The 22,914-nt window shown below is 57.4% G+C and overlaps 2 protein-coding genes across 8 annotated transcripts in view; one reads left to right on the top strand and one right to left on the bottom strand.

The window, feature by feature from the left end:
- ERCC2 (ERCC excision repair 2, TFIIH core complex helicase subunit) overlaps positions 1 to 11,893 on the top strand; it is a 19,085-nt gene extending 7,192 nt beyond the window's left edge. For 4 of the 5 annotated variants that reach the window (XM_003817527.7, XM_063600398.1, XM_014342706.5 and 1 more), the window contains 12 exons: positions 1,805 to 1,923; positions 5,773 to 5,842; positions 5,929 to 5,998; positions 6,101 to 6,202; positions 7,752 to 7,815; positions 8,630 to 8,751; positions 10,163 to 10,255; positions 10,339 to 10,411; positions 10,673 to 10,743; positions 10,840 to 10,983; positions 11,137 to 11,280; positions 11,766 to 11,893. In XM_003817527.7, coding sequence (XP_003817575.1) covers positions 1,805 to 1,923; positions 5,773 to 5,842; positions 5,929 to 5,998; positions 6,101 to 6,202; positions 7,752 to 7,815; positions 8,630 to 8,751; positions 10,163 to 10,255; positions 10,339 to 10,411; positions 10,673 to 10,743; positions 10,840 to 10,983; positions 11,137 to 11,280; positions 11,766 to 11,858 — 1,165 coding nt within the window. In that variant the 3' untranslated portion in view covers positions 11,859 to 11,893. Of the gene's footprint in view, positions 1 to 1,804; positions 1,924 to 5,772; positions 5,843 to 5,928; positions 5,999 to 6,100; positions 6,203 to 7,751; positions 7,816 to 8,629; positions 8,752 to 10,162; positions 10,256 to 10,338; positions 10,412 to 10,672; positions 10,744 to 10,839; positions 10,984 to 11,136; positions 11,281 to 11,765 lie in introns of those variants that run through there. The other variant, XM_034944432.4, reaches the window with a different exon arrangement.
- On the bottom strand, positions 11,223 to 22,914 carry KLC3 (kinesin light chain 3). 3 transcript variants are annotated; one of them, XM_055102955.2, is made up of 13 exons: positions 22,665 to 22,914; positions 17,730 to 17,995; positions 16,754 to 16,984; positions 15,962 to 16,031; positions 15,321 to 15,540; positions 14,752 to 14,839; positions 14,564 to 14,665; positions 13,883 to 14,056; positions 13,023 to 13,113; positions 12,909 to 12,946; positions 12,713 to 12,819; positions 12,453 to 12,516; positions 11,223 to 12,190 (listed from the first exon to the last, which is right to left on the bottom strand). In XM_055102955.2, the coding sequence occupies exons 2-13, from the start codon at positions 17,985 to 17,987 to the stop codon at positions 12,119 to 12,121; spliced, it is 1,515 nt and encodes a 504-aa protein (XP_054958930.1). In that variant the 5' UTR covers positions 17,988 to 17,995; positions 22,665 to 22,914; the 3' UTR covers positions 11,223 to 12,118. The 3 variants fall into 3 exon arrangements, with proteins under 3 accessions (XP_054958930.1, XP_054958931.1, XP_054958928.1); XM_055102956.2 differs by lacking the exon at positions 22,665 to 22,914 and adding an exon at positions 22,359 to 22,390 and having other exon boundaries at positions 11,944 to 12,190; XM_055102953.2 differs by lacking the exon at positions 22,665 to 22,914 and adding an exon at positions 18,332 to 21,362 and having other exon boundaries at positions 11,949 to 12,190.

Below are 22,914 nucleotides of genomic sequence, written 5' to 3'. Positions count from 1 at the left end.
AGGAGTCAAGGAGGGTGGGAGGTGAGAGCTGGGAGCTAAGCCAGGCCACAGCGGCAGGGAGGGAGTGTGTTGAGAACCAACTGGTGGGGGCCTGGACAGGGGCTTCTGCTGGGAGCAGAAACCAGTACCAGGGCCTCGCAGGCTGGGAGCTGGAGGAGGCGTCCCCGGCCCATGTCTCTTCCCACCGATGCCTCTAATCTTCCAAACCTGAGGGCAGGGGCGTCCCCATGGAGTAGTCTGGGCGCATTTTGGGGGAGTCAGTCTCTTGAGGCACAGGGCAGGCAGAGAATGACCAAGGGATACGAGGGGGCTTTTCCTTTGGGTAAGTCATGGGTCTTCTTTGAACTGCAGTTTCCTCCTTTGTAAAATGGCCAAGGAGTCGGGTCTTTACTTCACAGGGTTCTTTGGTGGGTTAATGAGAGAGCAGCGAAGCCAATCACCTACCCTGCCCTGAGCACTAAGGAGGAGCTAAGCCCTTTATGTTCCTTACCTCAGTTGCACCCCCAGTACAGCATCCCCACCCTGCAAACAAGGACACTGGGACTCCCAGAGGGGAAGCCTTTGCCCAGAGCCACACAGCACTGTGCCCGGTAGTTGGGGCTTGAAGCCAGGCCTGTGGGCTCCAAAGGCCCTGGATGCCCTGCCTCTGTGGGTGAGGCCACCTTCCATGTGGGTTTGCCCATCTTCCCCAGGATTGGAGACTTGTGAGGGCAAAGAGGGGATCTCAGTCACTCAACACACATTCCCCAAGTGCCTGCTTCATGCTGGGGACACAGCCGTAGAGGCTCCATGGCCCAGTGGAGGGGACAGACTCATCCCCAGCTAGCGACCAGCCGGGGTAGGCGCCTGGGGTTAGAGGAGCCAGGCTGGGAGGGCTGACGTGTGGGAGGCAGGTTTGCAAGTGTGACTGCCCACCTGGCTTCAAAGCCAGCTGCTCCATGACCCTGCCTCGGCTCTGCCTGTTTGTGATTGTGGCCGAGTGGCCCCGCACATGCATGAGTGTGTGGACGCGGTATCCATGGGACTCTGTGGGATGTGGGTGTTGACTGCATTCCTCTGTGAGCCCATGGGGTTCCGACACCGTGTGTGTCCCCATAGGTGCGTGAGAGACAGTGGGAGAGGCTCTGGGTGTGAATGCGTGACCATGTGGCCATGCGGGATTAATGCCATGACTGGGGGGTTCTGGGTGTGATTGTGCGTCTCTTGTTTTGATCAGAACCCACTTAGGGCCAGGTGCAGTGGCTCACACCTGTCATCCCAGCACTTTGGGAGGCTGAGGCAGGTGGATCATGAGGTCAGAAGTTCAAGACCAGCCTGGCCAACATAGTGAAAGTCCGTCTCTACTAAAAGTACAAAAATTAGCTGAGTGTGGTGGCAGGCACCTGTAATCCCAGCTACTTGGGAGGCTGAGGCAGGAGAATCATTTGAACCCAGGAGGCGGAGTCGAGATGGTACCAGTGCTCTCCAGCCTGGATGACAGGGCAAGACTCCGTCTGAACAAAGAAAAAAAAGAAAAAGAAAAAAAGAACCCACTTAGAAGGTCGTGCTAGCAGGTGTGACAAGTGACCACATGACTCTGGAGTGTCTGATTATTGCTCTGTCTGTGCCATTATGCGGCAATGGCTATTTGTGACATGCAGGTGTACAGCGTGGGGGTGCAAGTTTCCAAAACAGGCCCAGTGCCCACCCTCACTGCTCATTGTCTGGGGAGACAGGCACGTGACCGTCGTGATGGCGGAGGCAGGGCTGCTGGTCCTGCTCATGCTTCTGTCTGCCCCCCGACCCCGTCTCTCCTCCCCGCCAGATTCTGTGCTGAACGCCTCCGGTCCCTGCTGCATACTCTGGAGATCACCGACCTTGCTGACTTCTCCCCGCTCACCCTCCTTGCTAATTTTGCCACCCTTGTCAGCACCTATGCCAAAGGTAAGCTCACCTTTTTCTGTCCCTGCTGGGCCTCCTAGCAGCTGGAATCAGGGTCCCAGCAGGGTCTAGAGGGTTGTTGGCAGGAACTTGGACACACAGGGCTTTGTGGGGCTTGGCTTGGAAGTGTGGGCCCTATTTTGAAGGCAGTGGGGAGCCATACATAGTTCTTGAGTAAGCCTTGTGCTCAGATTTACATTTTCACAGACTTCCTCGGGCTGCAGAGTGGAGAAGGATGGCATGGGCAGTGGTAAGGGAGGAGGCCAGAGAAATTCTATGGGGTCAGCTCACACTAGAGGGCACGGTAATGAGTTGATCTTTGTGCTCCTGAGGGCACTGGGGAGTCATGGCAGATTCTAGCAAGCAAGGTGCCAGGTCAGATTTGTGCTTTTTTTTTTTTTTTTTTGCTTTTTTTTTTTTTTTTGAGACGGAGTCTTGCTCTATTGCCAGGCTGGAGTGCAGTGGTGTGATCTTGGCTCACTGCAGCCTCTGCCTCCTGGGTTCAAGCAATTCTCCTGCCTCAGCCTCCCGAGTATCTGGGACTACAGGCGCATGCCACTATACCCAGCTAATTTTTGTATTTTTAGTAGAGGTGGGGTTTCACCATGTTGGCCAGGACGGTCTCGATCTCCTGACCTCATGATCCACCGGCCTCGGCCTCCCAAAGTGCTGGGATTACAGGCGTGAGCCACCCTGCCCGGCCCAGAGTTGTGCTTTGGAAAGATTTCTTCTGGGTGCTGAACGCAGTGGCTCATGCCTGTAATCCCAGCACTTTGGGACGGTTAAGCAGGCAGATGACCTGAGGTCAGGAGTTCGAGACCGGCCTGGTGAACATGGCGAAACCCCATCTTTACTAAAAATACAAAAATTAGCTGGGGCCAGACATGGTGGCTCACGCCCGTAATCCCAGCAGTTTGGGGGGCCGAGGTGGGCAGATCACTTGAGGTCAGGAGTTTGAGACCAGCCTGACCAACATGGTGAAACCCTGTCTCTACTAAAAATACAACAATTTGCCAGGTGTGGTGGTGGGCTCCTGTAATCCCAGCTACTTGAGAGGCTGAGGCAGGAGAATTGCTTGAGCCCAGGAGGCAGAGGTTACAGTGAGCCAAGATTGTGGCACTGCACTCCAGCCTGGGCAACAGAGCAAGACTTCGTCTCAAAAAAAAAAAAGGCCGGGCGTGGTGGTTTACGCCTGTAATCCCAGTACTTTGGGAGGCCGAGGCGGGCGGATCTCGAGGTCAGGGGATCAAGACCATCCTGGCTAACATGGTGAAACTCCGTCTCTACTAAAAATACAAAAAAAGTTAGCTGGGCGTGGTGGCGGGCACCTGTAGTCCCAGCTACTCAGGAGGCTGAGGCAGGAGAATGGCGTGAACCCAGGAGGCAGAGCTTGCAGTGAGCTGAGATCGTGCCACTGCACTCCAGCCTGGGCGACAGAGCGAAGACTCTGTCTCAAAAAAAAAAAAAAAAAAAAAAAAAATAGGCCTGGCATAGTGGCTCATGTCTGTAATCCCAGCACTTTGGGAGGCTGAGGTGGGTGGATCACCTGAGGTCAGGAGTTCGAGACCAGCCTGACCAATATGGTGAAACCCCGTCTCTACTAAAAATACAAAAATTAGCTGGACGTGGTGGCGCGCACCTATAGTTCCAACTACTCATGAGCCTGAGACAGGAGAATTGCTTGAACCCGGGAGGCGGAGGTTGCAGTGAGCCGAGATCACACCAGCTGCACTCCAGCCTGGGTGAAAATGAGAGTCTGTCTCAAAAAAAAAAAGAGTTCTTCTGGCAGGGACTAGAGGCAGGAGACTGGGTGGCAGGCAGGGACCTGAGCAGGAGGGGAGGGGCCTTGGCCAGGATGTGGCCATGGGGAGAGAGAAAGGTATGGTTTGGAGAGAGATGTGGGAGGTAGAGAGGCTGGGATGTGGGGAGCGTGGTGCCTGGGTTTTGGGACCAGGGACAAGAGGAGTAGAGGCTGATCAGATTTTCATGTTACGAGAGAGGGACATCATTCTGGAGGCTTTATGGGCCGGTGTTCCCTCCCCATCCTCAGCGTGAAGCTGACCAGGGGCTCAGTCTGCCTCCTGGGGGTTTCTCCTGTACCCAGGAAACCAGATCGGGCCTCATGTCCTGCGGCAGGGCCTGACAGGAGGATGGAGATCTGGGCCCTTGCCCTGGGGCTGGGTAGCGAGGCCGGCTGGCTGCTGCTTCTGCCTCTGTCTCTCTGTCCTGCCCCATCTTCCATCCCTACCTTTGTCATTCTCTACCCACTATTTCCCATCTGCCAACACCTCATGTTCTTTCACCTGGATCATCCTTCCTCATCTTCCTCATCCCCCAACCACCTCCCCCTCATCCTTAGGTTCTCAGCTTAGTAGAGATGTCTTGTCCTCCAGGAAGCCCTCCCTGACCCCCAGACTGAGTCAGGCCCCTCCTCTGGGCACCTCTGTCCCAGCACTGCCCACTCTGAGTCATCACTATCTGAGGACAAGTCTGTCTCCTACTGGACTGCGAACCCATGCGAGCAGGGGCAAGGCTGGCTTGGTCACCACTGTGTCCCCAGCACAGAGGACTTGATTTTTTTTTCACTGTGTGAAACCGAGTATGTAAATTCATTCATTCATTTATTTCTTCAACAAATAGGCCAGGCTCAGCACTGTGGAAGCAGCAGGAACCAAAAAAGATCTCATCCCTAACCCCCCAGAACTTATATTCCAGATGGGAAAACCAGTAGCAAAGATGCAGCCAAATAAACAAGGAAATAATTCCAGAAAGTGACAGTTATCATGAAAAAAAATACATTGTTGTGTTGGAATATGTCTGCGTAGAAAAGGTGGCTGGGGAGGGCCTCTCGGAGGGGCTGACTTTTGAGCAGTCTCAGATGACCAAATGGAGCCGCCTTGGGAGGTTTTCCAGGCCACATGGGACCAGCAAGTATAAAGGCCCTGGGGGGACTGAGCCTGCTGATTTTTGAAGGTCAGGCACCAGGCCACTGGAGGCATGTGGGGGCCATGGGAGGCTTCTTGGGGCGGGGAGGTGACATGGCTGGACTCAGGGACTCAGGTTTCCCTAGGGTCCCTCTGGCTGCCGTGAAGCGAGCAGGGGATGATGGGTCCAGGCAGGAGGTGATGATGGCTGGCCCCGCGTGGGGTCGGGGGCAGTGGGCGAATTGCAGGTAGGTTTTGGAGGCAGAGCTGCCCGGCTTTGCTGATGGCTTAGGTAGAAAGGTCGTGGGAGGCCAGGCGCAGTGGCTCATACTTGTAATCCTGGCACTTTGGGAGCCTGAGGCGGGTGGACCACTGGAGGTCCCCCATCTCTACTAAAAACGCAGAAATTAGCTGGGTGTGTTGTAGGGGGGTGTCCCTATAATCCCAGCTACTCAAGAGGCTGAGGCAGGAGAATCAATCACTTGAACCCAGGAGGCAGAGCTTGCAATGAGCCGAGATCATGCCACTGCACTTTAGCCTGGGCGACAGCGCGAGGCTGCATCTCAAAAAACAAAAACAAGAAAAAGTCATGGGAGAAAGCTTGAGGCTCTGGCTCCTGGCTTTGGCGTGGGTGCTGGGCGGCCCATGCGGTGCTGGGAGAGTGAGCAGTGGGCGGGGCTGTGGCGCTCTCTACTTGGGATCCTTCGTGAAAGTTTGCACAGGTGTGGGCCCGAAGCAGACAGGTTGGGGTGTATTTTGGACTCAGATGCCTGGTTTGGGGCTTAAGCAGTCATGTTTGGTCGCATTTACTCAGGCAGTACGGGGTGGAGAATGGGGTGAAGCGAGGGAGCAGGAGAGGGAATGACTGAGTGGGTACAGCTGTGGCTGTAGTGGGGTAATCTCACTCCTCCTTGCCTGCCCTCTGCAGGCTTCACCATCATCATCGAGCCCTTTGACGACAGAACCCCGACCATTGCCAACCCCATCCTGCACTTCAGGTGGGACCCTGCCCGGTGAGGGTGTGAATGCTCTGTGGGTCGGGGGCCCAGCCCCCCGGGCCCTCACTGCCCTCATCTCTCTCCAGCTGCATGGACGCCTCGCTGGCCATCAAACCCGTATTCGAGCGTTTCCAGTCTGTCATCATCACATCTGGGGTAAGGACCCTTCCCCGTCCCCTCCTAGTCCCTGACCTCCCTCCATGGGCCTCCTGGTCCCTGCCCAGTCCTGCTGAGATCCCTCCCACTGTCCCGCCACAGACACTGTCCCCGCTGGACATCTACCCCAAGATCCTGGACTTCCACCCCGTCACCATGGCAACCTTCACCATGACGCTGGCACGGGTCTGCCTCTGCCCTATGGTGAGTGGGAGAGGCTAGGGCTGGGGCCGGGAGGGGAGATGGGGGCAAGGGGCTGCCCTCCTTCCTTGGCTTCCCCCACTGCTCAGGCAGGAGAGCTTTACAGCGAAGAGGCTGGGTTCGGGATTCAGACAGACTTAGGCTTGATTCTGCTTCTCTGTGGGCTCGACTCTCAAGCCTCAGTTTTCTCATCGGTGAAATGGGAATGTATCCTCCCCGATCTCCCAGGGTGGTTGAGAGGATTGAGAGAGAGAACTGGGGTAAACCACTTAGGTCGCCCAGGGCCTGGCACAGGTAGGCGCTTAGTCAGCATCTTAGCATCTCTTGCCGAGTACGTGGTCTGGCTGTGACCCAGGTAAGTGAGCCTTCCTCTCCGTCTCCGTCTCTGTAACACGTGCGTGTCCACATGAGCCCTCAGTCCCTTATCTGAAGTCCCCAGGCTGGATGTGGTTTTTTGTTTTTGTTTTTGTTTTGCGACGGAGTCTTGCTCTGTTGCCCAGGCTGGAGTGCAGTGGCACGGATCTCAGCTCACTGCAACCTCCGCCTCCTGGATTCAGGTGATTCTCATGCTTCAGCCTCCTGAGTAGCTGGTACAGGCATGTGCCACGATGCCCAGCTAATTTTTGTAATTTTAGTAGAGACGGGGTTTCACCATGTTGGCCAGGCTGGTCTGAAACTCCTGACCTCAAGTGATCCGCCCGCCTGGTCCTCCCAAAGTGCTGGGATTACAGGTGTGAGCCACTGCACGCAGCCATTTGTTTTGGAATTCAGAATTTTCCAGCCTTTAGAGACAAGGCATATGCTGTGTGGTGTGTGATGCCCACAGTGGGGTCTGGGCGGCTCCCCCGAGTCAAACTCCCATTTCGGCAGTAAAAGATTGGGAAGCATCACACTAAGGAGTAAGTCAGGCCTCTGGAGAGACTCGGGGCAGGGCAGGTTTTGCTACTTCATGAGTTTGTGCCAAACTTGAAAAAGAAATGTGTTCAGAGCTTTTGGCTTTTGGAGTTGCCTGTCAGAGGTTGTGGACCGGTAATGACCCCCACTGCATGGTGGTTGTGTGAGGTTGCCGGCTGGTGGGATGCCCGCCGGCATGGCGAGGGGTGTTCTTCGGGATCCGGCTGGCCCAGGGCCTGGGGCTGGCTAGAGTGTAGCTGCTGTTGGAGAGTGTGGACAGACTCGGGTCCGGTTCCATCTTTGCCACCTGTTTGCTGTGTGACCTTGGGCAGGCAACTCACCTTCTCTGAGCCCAGGTCATTTGTGCAATGCAGATAACAGGGTTGCTGAGGGTTCATTCAATGACATTGTGTTTATAAAAAGTTTAGAGCAGACTGGGTGTGGTGGCTCATGCTTGTAATCCCAGCACTCTGGGAGGCCAAGGCAGGATGGTCACTTGAGGCCAGGTGTTCAAGATCAGCCTGGGCAACATGGTGACACCCTGTCTCTCTTTAAAAAAAAAAAAAAAAAGCTTAGAACAGCACCAGCAGGTGGTCAGCACTCACGCTGGAGCAGTTGCTGCTGCCTCGCTTATCGTGACCTCTGTTGCTCTCTTCAGATCATCGGCCGTGGCAATGACCAGGTGGCCATCAGCTCCAAATTTGAGACCCGGGAGGATATTGGTATGCTGCCAGTGGGGATGGTTTCTGTGGGTTCCAAGAGGGGAGGTGTATCAGTCAGATGGGCTGAGTCATGCTGCTGTAACAAATATCCCTGGCCTTAGTTGCTCAGCCCAGAGCTTCCTTCTTGCCCGTGGTACACGTCCACTGTGAGCTGGTAGGGGCCTGCCCTGTGTCTCCTCACCTGGGAACCTCCACCGCTGGGTGTGTCAGAGGCAGCATGATGTGACAGGTGGGATCACAGTGGTCACAGTGAATTGTGCACTGGTTCCTAAGGGTGCTCCCCTGGAAGTGACACATGGCCTTTTTTTGAGACAGAGTCTTGCTCTGTTGCCTAGGCTGGAGTGCAGTGGCATGATCTCGGCTCACTACAGTCTCTGCCTTGCGGGTTCAAGCAATTCTCATGCCTCAGCCTCCCGAGTAGCTGGGATTACAGGCCTCTGCCACCACGCTGGGCTAATTTTTGTTATTTTTAGTAGAGATGGGGTTTCGCCATGTTGGCCAGGCTGATCTCAAACTCCTGACTTCAGATGATCCACCCGCCTCGGCCTCCCAAAGTGCTGGGATTACAGGCGTGAGCCACAGTGCCCGGCCCCTTCTGCACTCATGTCATTGGCCATGGCAAATCACATAGCCAGGTGTGACTTCAGGAAGTGGCAAGGAGGGTCCTCCGACACGCCCGGGAGGAGGAGGAGGGGGATATGTGTGAAAAGCCTGACAGGCAGCCTCAGTGGGGTTTCCAGAAACTCCTAGTTCTAAGACAGAGAAGGGAGGAGGACTTGGGCCAGGAGAGGGCCCAACCTCTGACCCCTTGCAGCTGTGATCCGGAACTATGGGAACCTCCTGCTGGAGATGTCCGCTGTGGTCCCTGATGGCATCGTGGCCTTCTTCACCAGCTACCAGTACATGGAGAGCACCGTGGCCTCCTGGTATGAGCAGGTACGCCTGGCCACCCCCTCCCTGCACCTGCTTTCCTCAGTCCCTGGCACTGCACTGCTATGTCAGCTTCATTCCTCTTACACTCTGATGGTGACAGGTTTCCTGTGTGACAGGAGAGTGCGTGCAGCATATAGGAATGGGGTGTAAGCAGCACACACCCCCATGCCCCGCCCCCAGTACATCAGGCTGAGAATGCAGATATAAGCCCCAATGTGGGCCCCTCCCTCAGAGGAGTACCCTGTGGCAGAGTCACCCCCACGTTCTAGGTTCCTTGCTTCTCTGCTGCTTTTGGGGTTACCCATCCCTGTTATCCTCCAGCACAGATGGCCTGGTTGGGAGGCCCAGGTAGCAGGCGTGGCTCTAGCTGGGTTAGAGGAATTCTAGAGAATTAAGGCTGGACCGAGACTCGGGGCGAGCCTCTCAAGGGTCTGCAGGAGCCCCTTCAGGGAAGCAGGTAGAGGAGGTTGTGGGGCATTCTGGAAACAGGGCTCACCACAGCCAGGCCCTGGGTGACCAGCAGGACATGGGTGGGAGGGGAGGCCACTCTGCACTTTGTGCCTCTGAGCACACCATGGCCGGGCTCTCAGGAGTGGGTGAAAGCACTTTGGGGTGAGGTGAGTGAACTTGGCTAATCCAGGTATTGGAAAGGCACGCATGGGAGGCGGGAACGTCATCCTCACAGCCAGGACATTGGCCTTGTGCTTCAATAGGCGGCTTCCACACGGCAGGAAAGGTGACCCAGTCCCCACAGCCCAGGTGCCTTTTGTGTCCTACTTAAGACACCTTTGCCTACCCCAAGGTCATAAAGAGAGGCTCCTTTGTTTCCTTCTAGGAGCTTGTGGTTTTAGCTTTCACATCCAGGTCTATGAGGTACCTCAAATTCATCTTTCTATGTGGTGTGAAGTAGGGGGTCAAGGTTCATTTTTTGGTTCCATTTGGAAATCCACTTGCTCCAGTAAAAGCTCTCCCCACTAAACTGCACAGGTGGCTGTGTGTTTCTGGACTCTCCATTCTGTCCCACTGGTCTGTCCTTGCATTGGCTCCACACTGTCTCTATTGTAGTGTCATATGGGAAGTCTCAGGGCAGCCTCTGATTGGCTCTGCCTGCCTCACAGTCAGCCCCTCCACCAATCGCTGGCAGGGGTTGGGGTGCCCTGATTGGCCACCCGCTTGGGCCACATGCCTGCCCCACTTATCCAGCAATGATTGGTTCCCCACCCAGATCACTGTTTCCCCAAAGAACTGAGGTTGGACAATTCCACCCTCCCTCACCACATCTCAGATGAACCAGCTGAGGCCCAGAGAAATGGTGATGTGGGAGTCCCCAGAAGAGTTGGATGTAACCAGGATGGCTGTGCCCTGAACCCACCCTCTGCCACCCCCACCCTGACCTCCCTGGGTCCTTCCCCAGGGGATCCTTGAGAACATCCAGAGGAACAAGCTGCTCTTTATTGAGACCCAGGATGGTGCCGAAACCAGTGTCGCCCTGGAGAAGTACCAGGAGGTGGGTGTGCAAGGCCAGTGTGGAGGGTGGGGGAGGTGGCTCCGAGGAGTGACCTAACTTGTGTCTCGGCCTCCCCACCTCAGGCCTGCGAGAACGGCCGTGGGGCCATCCTGCTGTCAGTGGCCCGAGGCAAAGTGTCCGAGGGAATCGACTTTGGTGAGTGGATTGGGCTCTTCCTCCCCAGGTGTCTTCCCAGAGCTCTCTGGAACACCTGCCTGCTCTGCTGTCTGCTCCCGCGGGGAACCACCCACCCACAGCCTAGGTGCACAGAGGGGCCCTCCCCTCTGTCCCTAGGCACCCGGCGGGAACACACCCTCTCCCCCCCACTCAGACACAGCATCCTGGGTCGCATGAGGCTGTCCCTGTCCCACCAGCCACACTTGTAACCCCCCTCGCCCCCTCTCCTCTGCCCACCAGTGCACCACTACGGGCGGGCCGTCATCATGTTTGGCGTCCCCTACGTCTACACACAGAGCCGCATTCTCAAGGTGAGTAGCTCTGTCTCCCAGGGAGTCCCACATTGTTAGGATCAAGGGAGGAGTGGCTCCCCCACCTCCCCAGCTTCTCATCCTCCGTATCTGCAGGCGCGGCTGGAATACCTGCGGGACCAGTTCCAGATTCGTGAGAATGACTTTCTTACCTTCGATGCCATGCGCCACGCGGCCCAGTGTGTGGGTCGGGCCATCAGGGGCAAGACGGACTACGGCCTCATGGTCTTTGCCGACAAGGTGCAGCTTCAGGGGTGCCCCTGTGCTCCCATCCCAGGCTCCAAGAACCAGGCTGTTTCCCGTTCATTTCCCAGGTGGGGTGGGTCGCAGGGTGGAGAGTGGCCCAGGCTCCCCGAATGACCTTCTGTCCCTGGCCTGCGCTTCTGCCCACAGCGGTTTGCCCGTGGGGACAAGCGGGGGAAGCTGCCCCGCTGGATCCAGGAGCACCTCACAGATGCCAATCTCAACCTGACCGTGGACGAGGGTGTCCAGGTGGCCAAGTACTTCCTGCGGCAGATGGCACAGCCCTTCCACCGGGTGAGGCCTGCGTCCCCCTCCCGGCACCCTCCCAGGCTGAGCTTCTCCTCCAGAAAGTCCCCTTGGATTCTCCCCACTCCCCACCCTCAGCCTGCCTGTCGTCCTGCCCTCAGCAAAGAGAAGTTTATCGTGCATCTACGTGCCAGGCTCTGGGGGGTAGGGGGAGATTCGAGGGGCCACAGATGCCAGCAGGTGGCCCAGGCAAGGCAGGGTGAGAGAAGTTGGGGTGAGGAGGCATTGGGCGTTTTCAGGAGAGACGGTGCTGGCCTGGAGAAAGCCGGTCCTTCTCCGACTCCCTGGCTGGCTCCTCCCTCAGCCCCATCTTATGTTGACAGGGATGGCCCGCTCTGGATTATACGGACATCTCCAAATTCAAACATCCTGTCCCTACTGGCCATTCGGAGGGGGGTGGTTGGGGAAGTGCAGCAGCTGCCTGGGCCCCTGCCCAACAGTGCCCCCCTCTCCCTTTCCTCTGTTCTCTGCAGGAGGATCAGCTGGGCCTGTCCCTGCTCAGCCTGGAGCAGCTAGAATCAGAGGAGACGCTGCAGAGGATAGAGCAGATTGCTCAGCAGCTCTGAGTGGGGCGGGTGGGGCCATAAACGGTTCCTGGTGACTCCTGAGTCTTGCCTGGCTCCCAGCGGCGGCGGTGCTAGAAGGTCTTGTCAGGTGACATTTCTCACTGTCACGTCCACAGCCTTTAATCGCAGGCGAAGGCAGCTATCCACCAGGTACCCAGAGGCAAGGGGGGGCCAGGAGATGATAGACCCCTTCTCACCCCACCAGCCCATCCCCCCTGCACTGTTCCCAAGAAGCTGCGGCCAGTGCAGTTCACTGGACGTTAGTGGGGGCTCAGGTCCTGGGTGCTGGCGCTGAGGGTCCGAGGGGCCTTGTCCAGGTGCCAGCTGGGAAACTGGAGACAGGCACAGGGGATGGGTGGAGGGGAGGTGAGGGGCAAGTGTTACGTCCACCCTCCAGCTCCAGCCTGGCAGCCAACTATCCAACCCCCTCGCCTCTACCCCAAGTAAAACCCATCTTTGCTCCTGTCCTGGGTCTCTTCTGACACCAACCCACCACCTGCTGACTCCAACACTGGCCCGACCGCCCTGCCTTTGCCTCATCTCTGCCCCTACCCCCAGGGCCCCCTCTATTTTTGACCCAGATGTCCCCCTCACCTGAGTCCCAGGAGCCCTTGGAGCATCCACGTTCAGTGTGTTGAGTGACATGGCTCTCTTCATTCTGCAAAGAGGGCAGCAGGGAGGAAATGAGTGAATCCAGGAGTGGCCCCCCTCCACGAGGGACCTTTCCAGCACAGGGTTTGATCTGTGTGTATCACAGGGGAGATGGGAGCCATGGAAGGTTCTTGAGCAGGATGGGGGTGGGCTGTGGATTCTGCTGATGTCAGGGCTCTTTTGCTGACCTGATCAACACTCACCCGGCTGCTCCTGCCGCCGCCTCGCCTCGGAGCCGGGAGACCAGCTTCTCACTTCCTCGCCTGATAGACTCACGGATCTTGGAGAGTGAGCTGCTGCGGCGAAGGGCCTGGGGAGGGGCCGGGGATGCTGCTCAGTCCCCCAGGCCCATGCAGTCCCCACGCCCACCCCAGGAGCCGAAGCACAGCCCATCCTCACCTGTTCTGCATCGCCAGCTGTGCCTGTGTTGGGGGCACCTAGCGGGAAAGATGGGGGACACTGAGATGGGGACATAGAGAAGCCACCAGGAGGGAAGACGGGCTAGGGGCTCACCGAAAGGGGCGGGTAGGTCCTCCTTGTGGAGGATTTCTTTGTACAGCTCTTCCGCTTGTTGATACTTGTTCTGTTTCAGGTAGGCTGAGGCCTGCGGAGAAGGGAGTGTCGGGTGATCTTGGCTCTAGTCTGGGAACTTTTCGGACCCCAGTTCCCAACACTGCATCCAGTCCCGCTTTTTTTTTTTTTTTTTTTTTTTGTAGAGACAGGGTGTTGGTATGTTGCCCAGGCTGGTCTTGAACTCCTAGCCTCAAGTGATCCTCCTGCCTTGGCCTCCCAAAGTGTTGGGGTTACAAGTGTGAGCCACCACGTCTGGCCCCACTTTCTAATGTGCTGACCTGGCCATATCCTTCCCCTGCCTAAAGCCTTGCCCTGGGGCAGAGTGCGTTTGGAGCTCGGCCTTACTTCCTGCCCTGGGGATGGAGGACAGGCAGCCTCCTGTTTCTGAGCCTGTCTGCTGTACTTTGGGCTGGTGGCATGGCCTCTGTGCCTCAGTCTTCCCACACGCAAAGTGGAGCGACAGCTCCCACCTCATAGGGACGCTGTAAGAACTAGCGATGTGGGGACCGGGCTAAGAGGGGAGCCGGCCACAGTGAGCTCAATACTCAATAAATGTCTGCTGCTGCCATCTGTGCCTGCCAGCTTCCCCTTCACTGGCTGTCCTCTGGCTGCCGTGGACTTACGCGTTTCCTGATTCCGTGTTCTGTGCTGAGCCAGCTCCTGTGTCTGACACTTGCTCCAAGGGCCCGGCCTGGGGGGCCCCCCCACCCTCACATTGCTCACCCTGTATCCAACCAATGGGTGCCTCCCCAGGGCAGGACCCTCCACTCTGGGCCCACTCTGAGCCCCAGGGGCCTCACCAGGTTGTTCTTGGTCTTGGCCACGTTGGGGTCATGGGGCCCGCCCAGTGCCTCATAGATGCTCAGGGCCCGGGCATAGTGCCGCTCCACGTCCTCAAACTTGCCCTGGTTCTGGCACAGCAGGGCCAGGTTGTTGAGCTGCTTGGCCACATCTGGGTGGTCAGCACCCAGGACCTGGGGGCCAGGGGTCACAAGTCAGAGGGATCATACAGGATTGGTGGGACACGTGACATCACTGCTGTATGGTGGTCATGAGTTGGGGATTACGGGGTCAAAGCAGAGAGTGACCTGAGAGGTTGGGGGCTGGGGACACAAGTTATACCATCTAACGGGATTACCAAGGTCAGAGGTCATGGTGGTCCAGAAACGTGGGGCACAGGGTGAGATGGGTAGGTCAGGGTTGGGCTTGTGCTGGTGGCCATGAGGGGTTGGAAAGGCTATGGGGGGACCCAGTTGGAGGGTGATGTGTGAGGTAAGGCGAGAGGTCAGTTAGGGTCAAGACCAAACTGGGATCTCAGAAGGTCCAGGGTGATGGGTTGGGTGATCTAGGCTCCAATTGGGGTCTCCCAATACCAAACGCAAGGGGCCCAAGGGTCAGGGTCACGATGTAAGTGCTCGGGATCCATGGGGAGGGCTACATGGGACAAGGGGTTCCTCGGGGTTGGGTGAGGGGGATGGGACCTTCTCTCGGATCTCCAAAGCGCGCTGGCACAGGGGCTCTGCCTCCCGGTAACGCCCACGCTTCCCATAGAGGACGGCCAAGTTGTTGAGCGTGGCGGCCACCTGCGGGGTTGGGGGAGGCACAGGTCAGGGATGGGCAGGTATGGCCCCACTTTGACCCCACTTCGTCTCCCTGGGGCCCCACTCACCGCGGGGTGCTCAGGGCCCAGCGTCTGCTCCCGGATCTGCAGGGCATCATGGAGAAGGTCTGTGGCTTCTTTGTACTTGTTCTGGTCCCTGTGGGGGGCCCCAGGAATGGAGGGGGTTAGCCAAGGGTTGGGGCAGCTGCAGCCACAGGGGCTGGGCCAATCCTGACAGGCCCAGGGAACCTGGCTGAACCAAGCATGGGTGGCACCCTTTGGGGGCCTTTTGTGGGCCCCTCCATATTTTGCAATTCTCTAACACTGGGCCCTGTACCCCCAGACCTCTGCCAAGCTTCTAGCCACCCCAGGTCTCCTGCCTGCTCTGTTGGGGTCCCTGGTGTCTGTGCTCTCTGACTCCTCTCTGCCTGGCTCAGTGGCCCCCCCAGATCCCTGTCCCACTCCCTCTTTGCCGTTCTCACAGCAGGAGCCTTCCCTTCCTTTCCCATTCTTGCTGTCCCCTCCCCTGACCTCCCTAGGTGCTCCATGGTGGCAGAGGGGGCACCAGGATCCTTCCACTTGCACCCAATGGGGCCCTGCCGTTCCTGCCCCCAGCCATGGCTGGCCGCAGTGCTCACCGGTACACCAGCGCCAGGATGTTGAGCATGGTGGCCACGTCAGGGTGGCAGTGGCCCGAGCTGCGCTCCAGGTCCTCCAAGGCCTGGCGGCACAGAGGCACCGCCACCTCATAGCGGCCCTGCCCCGCGTACTGGATCACGAGGTTATGCAGGGTCCGAAGGCGGGCAGGGATCTCATAGCCACCCTGCTGAGCAGCTGCTGCTCCTGCGGCCTCAGGACCTAGGTGGGGCGGGGTGGGCTCTGGGTCACTGCAAGCCTCCTAAGTCTCCTGCCGCTCCAGCCTCGCATGAGGGGACACCTGCCTCAGAACTGCCGGACTGCCTAACTGGCCCCTGGGACTATGGGCCCCCACGCTAACTTCTGAGATAGGAGTCACTAGCATCTAACCAGCTGGTGGGATGCATCCTGGCCTCCGGACAGGAACACGGCAGCCCACCTGCCCTGTGGGATGTGAATACGGGGCCTGCCAGGCTCATAGTGGCTACCCTGTCTTTGTGGCTCCCAGCCTCACCTGCACTGTCACATTCAGGGTCCTCCTCACCTCCCCATCCCCTGCTCAGAGACTTTGGGGTCCTGCAGCTCAGAGCCCCCTCCCCACCCTGGCCTGCCATCCTCTGTGGCATGTACTCCCAACACCCACCTTTCCTCTCCTCCTCCTCGCTGGGGAACAGGGAGGCCAGGCTGTCTCGGCGAGGCGGGGACTCAGACTGCTGCAGAGACAGGAAAGTGGGGGGCCGGGGTGGTGGGGGCTTGTTTCAGAGACTGGGGCCCTGGATCTATCTCAGGGTTTTTTTTGTTTTTTGTTTTTGAGACGGAGTTTCGCTCGTTGCACAGGCTGGAGTGCAATGGTGCGATCTTGGCTCACAGCAACCTCCACCTCCTGGGTTCAAGCCATTCTCCTGCCTCAGCTTCCGGAGTAGCTGGGATTACAGGCATGTGCCACCACACCCGGCTAATTTTGTATTTTTAGTAGAGACGGGGTTTCTCCATGTTGGTCATGCTGGTCTCGAAATCCGGACCTCAGGTGATCTGCTCACCTCGGCCTCCCAAAGTGTTGGGATTACAGGCGTGAGCCACTGCACCCAGCCTATCTCAAGGTTTGAGGGAGGTGGTGGTCACGAGCGTCAGAGGCCCCCTGGGGGTCTGGCGAGGCTCGGGGGCTTCGTGGAGTAGCTAGTGGGGGTGTCTGTGGAAGTTCTGGTGGGTCTGGGGGCTCTGTGGAGGGTTGGGGGACTGTGGCATTCTAAGGAGGGTCTTGGGGACTGTGGCATTCTAAGGAGAGTCTGGGGGACTGTGGGATTCTAAGAAGGGTCTTGGGGACTGTGGGATTCTAAGAAGGGTCTTGGGGACTGTGGGATTCTAAGGAGGGTCTGGGGGACTGTGGGGCTCTATGAAGGGCCCAGCACCCCCCGCCTCGCCCTGCCCGTGGCACCTGGCTCTCCGCCGGTGGGTCGTACTGTCGCAGCTGCCCCAGGAACTCCAGGTGGCGCTTCTCCTCCTCCAGCTGGGCCACGGACTCCTCGCTGGCCCGAAGCCGCCGCTGCGTCTCCTCCAGTTCCTCCCGCAGCCACACGTTCTCCTGGGCCAGCCGCCGGGCCTGCGAGCGCAGCCGCTGCTTCTCTGCCTCCAGTGCACCCACATGTGCCGACAGGGCCAGCAGCACCTGCCCGGGGTGGGGGTCCCAAGTCGAGGTTGGTTCCTACCCTGCCAGACGGCCCCTGACCCAGCCCAGGCCTCGAGTCAGGCCGTAGCACCCCACTACTATGCACGACACCCCCAGATTCTGCAGAGACTCTGCCAACATGGCCCCAGTGCCCTCAGAGGCTCCCAGGGGCCCCTCTGATTTCACCCCCAAACTTGCCCTAGGACCCACAGTTTACTGAAGAATGCCATCTGGTTCAGGGGTCCCTGTCACACACAAGGACCCCCTAAAGCTGCCAAGGGACTCCATCTCTGACCTGGAGCCTCCCCTTCCCAGGCCTGGTTCCCCTAGGCCTCCCCCTGCCCCGGATGTGCCTCTCTGCCATACTTTCTTCTGTTGTTTTTTGGGACAGTCTCTCTCTGTCGCCCAGACTGGAGTGGAATGGCACGATCTCCACTCACTGCAACCTCCGCCTCCCAGGTTCAAGCGATTCTCATGCCTCAGCCTCCTGAGTAGCCGGGATTACAGGAGCCCTCATGCCCAGCTACTTTTTGTATTTTTAGTAGAGATGGGGTTTTCCCATGTTGGCCAGGCTGGTCTTGAACTCCTGACCTCAAGTGATCCGCCCACCTCGGCCTCCCAAAGTGTGCCCCTCTGCAATAGTGAACCCCTCTCCCAGTCCCCTACATACCTGTCCCCCTCATACCTGGCCCTCCCTCCGCCCTCAGCTGACCTTCCCCCAGCTCCCCACCTGGCCCCCTCATACCTGGGCCTCGCCCAGCCCCAGCTCGATGGCCTCCAGCGAGTGGCTCACCACCTGCTGCTTTTCCTCCAGCATCTCCAAGCCGGTTGCCGGGCCCTGTCCCGCCAGGGCCTCTGCCAGGTGCCCAGACAGGCCATGGTGCTCTGCCCGCAGCGCCTCCAGCCCCTGGACCACTTGCCGCGTCTGCCGCACCAGCTCCTCAGGGCTCAGGCGCTCTGGGCCCAGCCCTGCACTTCCAGGAGCGGCTACCTGCACAGACATTGCTGCTCCTGGGGAGCAATGGTGAGGAGTTTGGGGAATCATTGCCCGGGCCAGTCAGTTGGCCCCCAGCCTCTATTCGCATAATGGCCATCAGGACCCCTAACTTCTCCCCATCCTGGCTCTTCCCTGCTCCACCCATCCTGGCCAGCCCTCTGCCTCCACACCCTCTCCATCCCAGTCTCCACACCCATCCCAGCCAGCTCTCATCTGGAACAGTCTTGTCTACCTTCGTCTGTCCTCCCAACCCAGGGTTCTGCCCTGAGGACAGTTCCCAAATCCTACGTGTAATTAACCAAGAGAAAGCAAACAGCTAGCCTGGGGTCCCCCATCTGCCCTCAGCTCACCTGGCCAGACTTCCCCACCCCAAGGCCCTTGGATCCCCTGGCCCAGAGCTCCCGGTTGGCCGTGTGACCTGGGACCAGAGGCACCCTCCTCTGCCGGCAGAGTGAGGCGGGGCGTGTGGAGGCGGCAGCCTCTGCGTGAGCTCATTCTTAGGGTGTTTTTGTTGGGAACCAGTCAGACCACTGGGGGTGGGTGGGGTGGGAGGAGAGGGCCGAGGGGCCAGGGCCCCCAGAAGCCCAGGAGGCCTCTAGGTTTGGGGGAATGAGGATGGGGCCATGTGTTAGCTCCCAGGCAACAGATGGACCCTGGGGGAACAGGGGCTCCGCCCTCCTCCATCGGACAAGCTTAGCCAGCCCAGGGCCTGTCGGGACACACGTGTGATAGGTGTGGTCCAGGGATGTCACACTGGCCATGTGACAGCTGACAGTCTGAAGCCCAGCTCATAGTGGGTGGGGGCCCCCCTCTATGGGACTTCATGTGGTTGTATGTGGGTGACAAGGTCACAGAAACTTAGCTGATGGTGCCTCTGGGGTCCTCATAGACACACAAACACACTCCTCAGAAACACCTCACACACCCGCACCCTTCTTAAAGACACAATGCAACATACACATTTTCCTCTCCGAAATACAATTTGACACACACACGCACTCTCCCTTCTCTCCAATACAACATGGGGCCAGGTGTAGTGGCTCACGCCTGTAATGCCAGCACTTTGGGAGGCCAAGGTGGGCAAATCACTTGAGGCCAAGAGTTCAAGACCAGCCTGGCCAACAGGGTGAAACCCTGTCTCTACTAAAAAAAAAAAAAAAAAAAATTAGCAGAGCGTGGTGGCGCATACCTGTAGTCCCAGCTAGCTACTTGGGAGGCTGAGGCAGGAGAATTGCTTGAACCCAGGAGGCGGAGGTTGCAGTGAGCCAAGGTCGCACCACTGCAATCCAGCCTGGGCAACAGAGTGAGACTTCATTTAAAAAAAAAAAAAAAACACGGTGCACACACGCACCCTCCCAGAAATACAGTTACACTTACACACACACACACACACTCCCTCATTAGAAACACAATGTAGGCCGGGTGCGGTGGCTCACACCTGTACTCCGAGCACTTTGGGATTTTGGCTGAGGCAGGAGGATCACTTGAGCCCAGGAGTTCAAGACCAGCCTGGGAAACATAGTGAGACCCCATCCCTACAAAAATAAAAATAAAAAAATTAGCCGGGTGTGGTGATGGTGTACCTGGAGGCTGAGGTAGAAGGATTGCTTGAACCCAGGAGGTTGAAGCTGCAGTGAGCCATGATAGTGCCACTGCACTCAGCCTGGGTGAAAGAGTAAGACCCAGTCAAAAAAGAAAGAAAAAAAGAAAGGACAGCATAATATACATTCTCCTCTTAGAACACGCACTCACTTTCTCCTATTAAATATACAACTCAGTAAAAACATTTACATTTTCCTTTTAGAAATACAACCTAAGACAACACACTGACTCAGGCACACACATATACTATTCTTTCAAAAACAATCTGTATACACTCCCAACACACAGGTATATTCTCTTAGAAATAAAAACCAAGCCTGGGCACGGTGGCTCACACCTGTAATCCCAGCACTTTGGGAGGCCGAGGTGGGTGGATCAGTTGAGGTCAGGAGTTTGAGACTGGCCTGGCCAACATGGTGAAACCCCAGCTCTACTAAAAATACAAAATTAGCCAGGCATGGTGGTATGCGCCTGTAGTCCCCAGCTACTCATGAGGCTGAAGCATGAGAATTGCTTGAACCTGAGAGGCGGAGGTTGCGGTGAGCCAAGATCACGCCACCGCACTCCAGCCTGGGTGACAAGAGCAAAACTCCGTGTCAAAAAGTGATAATATTATTTAAAAAAAAGAAAGAAAAGCCAACCCACGCAGAAACTAACTCTGTCTCTCCCACTCCCCAAATCATTCACATTCAGACCATCTCCTTGCACTTGACCATGACACTCGCTGTCCCCTGAACTCACACGGTTCCCAAGCAGCCAACTCCCCACAATGTGCCCAACGCACCTCCAGATGCACACTCCCAAGATTCACTGTGGATCCCTCACCAGTTTCCCTACTTCCTCTCCCTCCCACTCCAGGCCTGGCCAGCAGGGACTCCCACACCTACACGCCATGCACACACAAGTACTCAGATTCAGCTCCACTGTCGGAACAGAGAGCTGTGAATACGCGTGGAGGGATGCCACGTTCTCGCACACTTCACTCAAGCCACTGCATCCACCATAAGCAGCCCAGCGGTTTTTGCACGTGTTGTACACGCACGATCACATACAGTAAGGGTCCTGTACGTTTTGTGCACCACAGACTTGATGGTCATTGATCTCTCCCTCTCTCTAGATATATGTATGTGTATATATGTGATGTATATATCAACCTTTTAAAAATTTAATTTTATTTTTTTGAGACTGAGTCTCACTCTGTTGCCCAGACTGGAGTGCAATGGCATGATGTTGGCTCACTGCGATCTCCACCTCCCCAGGTTCAAGTGATTCTCCTCCCTCACCCTCCCAAGTAGCTGGGATTACAGGTGCCCGCCACCACACCTGGCTAATTTTTGTATTTTTAGTAGAGACGGGGTTTCACCATGTTGGCCGGGCTGGTCTCAAACTCCTGACCTCAAATGATCCACCCGCTCCCCCCTTGGCCTCCCAAAGTGCTGGGATTACAGGCGTGAGCTACCACGCCCAGCCAACCTTTTTTTAATTTTTAAAAAACTAAACTATGCCCAGCTAATTTTTGTTTTTTGTAGAGACGGGGTATCACCATATTGCCCAGGCTAGTCTAGGATTCCTGGGTTCAAGCAATCCCCGCCGCCTCAGCCTCCCAAAGTGTTGAGATTACAGGTATGAGCCACTGCACCCGGCCAATCTGTGTGCTTGTGTATATCACACCATACCTAGTCTCACACCTCACACACAAACATCATAAATGGTTGAACTCACAACCACACAGGTTCAAGAGTCATCCTGACAACCACAACCATTCTTCACACAATTTTGCCGATGTAAAACCTCCCTCTATAACCTCAGACACAGCCTTACACACACCACTCCACAGCCAGATTGACAACCACAGCAACAAACACGGCTCAACCACAGCCATCCAGCACTCGGGCTGTGTCCCAGACACACAGCAGCTCCCACACTCACACAGAACCCCAGGTGCACAACCGCACAGCTGATAATCATAGGCACAGTCCCACACACTGATCCCTGACGCGTACCCCCTTTTCCATCCTGTCACCCGCTTGGAGGAGCATCCCACTTAAATGTCCACATCTCCACTCCCATCTCCCACAAACTCTCCATTGCACACCACTGCCAGCCACGGTATCAATGCCGATCACACTCTCTAGTTCCTCTCTACACACACACACACACACGGCTTCACACACCTCCACACCTCACTCATCCAACCCCGAGGTTCCACGCGCACCGTCCCATGAAACAGCTCCACTTCTGGACACAGTTCCGCCCAGCCCCATGCACCATCACAGTGACACACAATCAAAAGTCAATCATAGTCACCTATCACTGATCCAGTGCCACACTGTCCACCACGCGCACGCACGCACACACACACACACACACCAACAGGCAGAAAGACAACCACAGCCGCACAACCTCTTGGTCAACAACCACACCTAATCCTACAACCAGTTCCGCTCCCTGCCATGAAGACAGCCACACACATGCACATCAGGCCAAGCAGAAAGTTGACTACAGTCGCACTAGCTCTTGGTCATAAAGTGCTACCAGCAATCCAATTCTACACACACACCATTCGAGTCAGAGGTCACCCACGTTTTCACATTGCTAAAAGTGTCACATCATACACACAGTCCCGTCATAGGGTTACACGGAGGACAGTCGCTTTCACCCTCATACCCACAGCCTGACACACTCTCTTACACGCAAAGCCACACACACACACACACACACAGGCAGGCAGGAGACTCCCATCGTGGCCCAGCCCCGCAAGCCGCACCAACTTACCCTGGCCTGCCCAGCCCCGCGCACCAGGCTCACCCGCCGTCACAAGGGCCCCCTCCCTCCCCCTCCCAGGCCCCGCCCCGTCCTCGCTCTTTACCTGCGCTGGGGTGGGGGGCATGCGACCCCAGCCAGGCCTCCAGATCCCGGAGAGCCCCAGGACGGGGCAGGGGGCATCCGGGAGCCCCAAGGCCCTTCTCCGTCTCAGGGCGAGCGGGCCCAGGGTTGCTCCAGGCCCCATCCTCACCCTTTGCCCCCGCCCCCCATCATCGCGGCTCTCCGAGAGTCCCGCGCCCCACTCCCGGCACCCACCTGACCGCGGGCGGCTCCGGCCCCGCTTCGCCCCACTGCGATCAGTCGCGTCCCGCAGGCCAGGCACGCCCCGCCGCTCCTGCTGCGCCGGGCGTCTGGGACCTCGGGCGGCTCCTCCGAGGGGCGGGGCGGCCGGGAGCCACGCCCCCGCAGGTGAGCCGGCCACGCCCACCGCCCGTGGGAAGTTCAGCCTCGGGGCTCCAGCTCCGCGGGAATGGCAGAACTTCGCACGCGGAGCTGGTAACCTCCA

This window comes from Pan paniscus, chromosome 20, assembly GCF_029289425.2.
Source record: "Pan paniscus chromosome 20, NHGRI_mPanPan1-v2.0_pri, whole genome shotgun sequence".
Classification (NCBI taxonomy): domain Eukaryota; kingdom Metazoa; phylum Chordata; class Mammalia; order Primates; family Hominidae; genus Pan; species Pan paniscus.
Note: the sequence above shows the minus strand (reverse complement) of the source record. Positions and strands in the feature narration are given on the sequence as shown.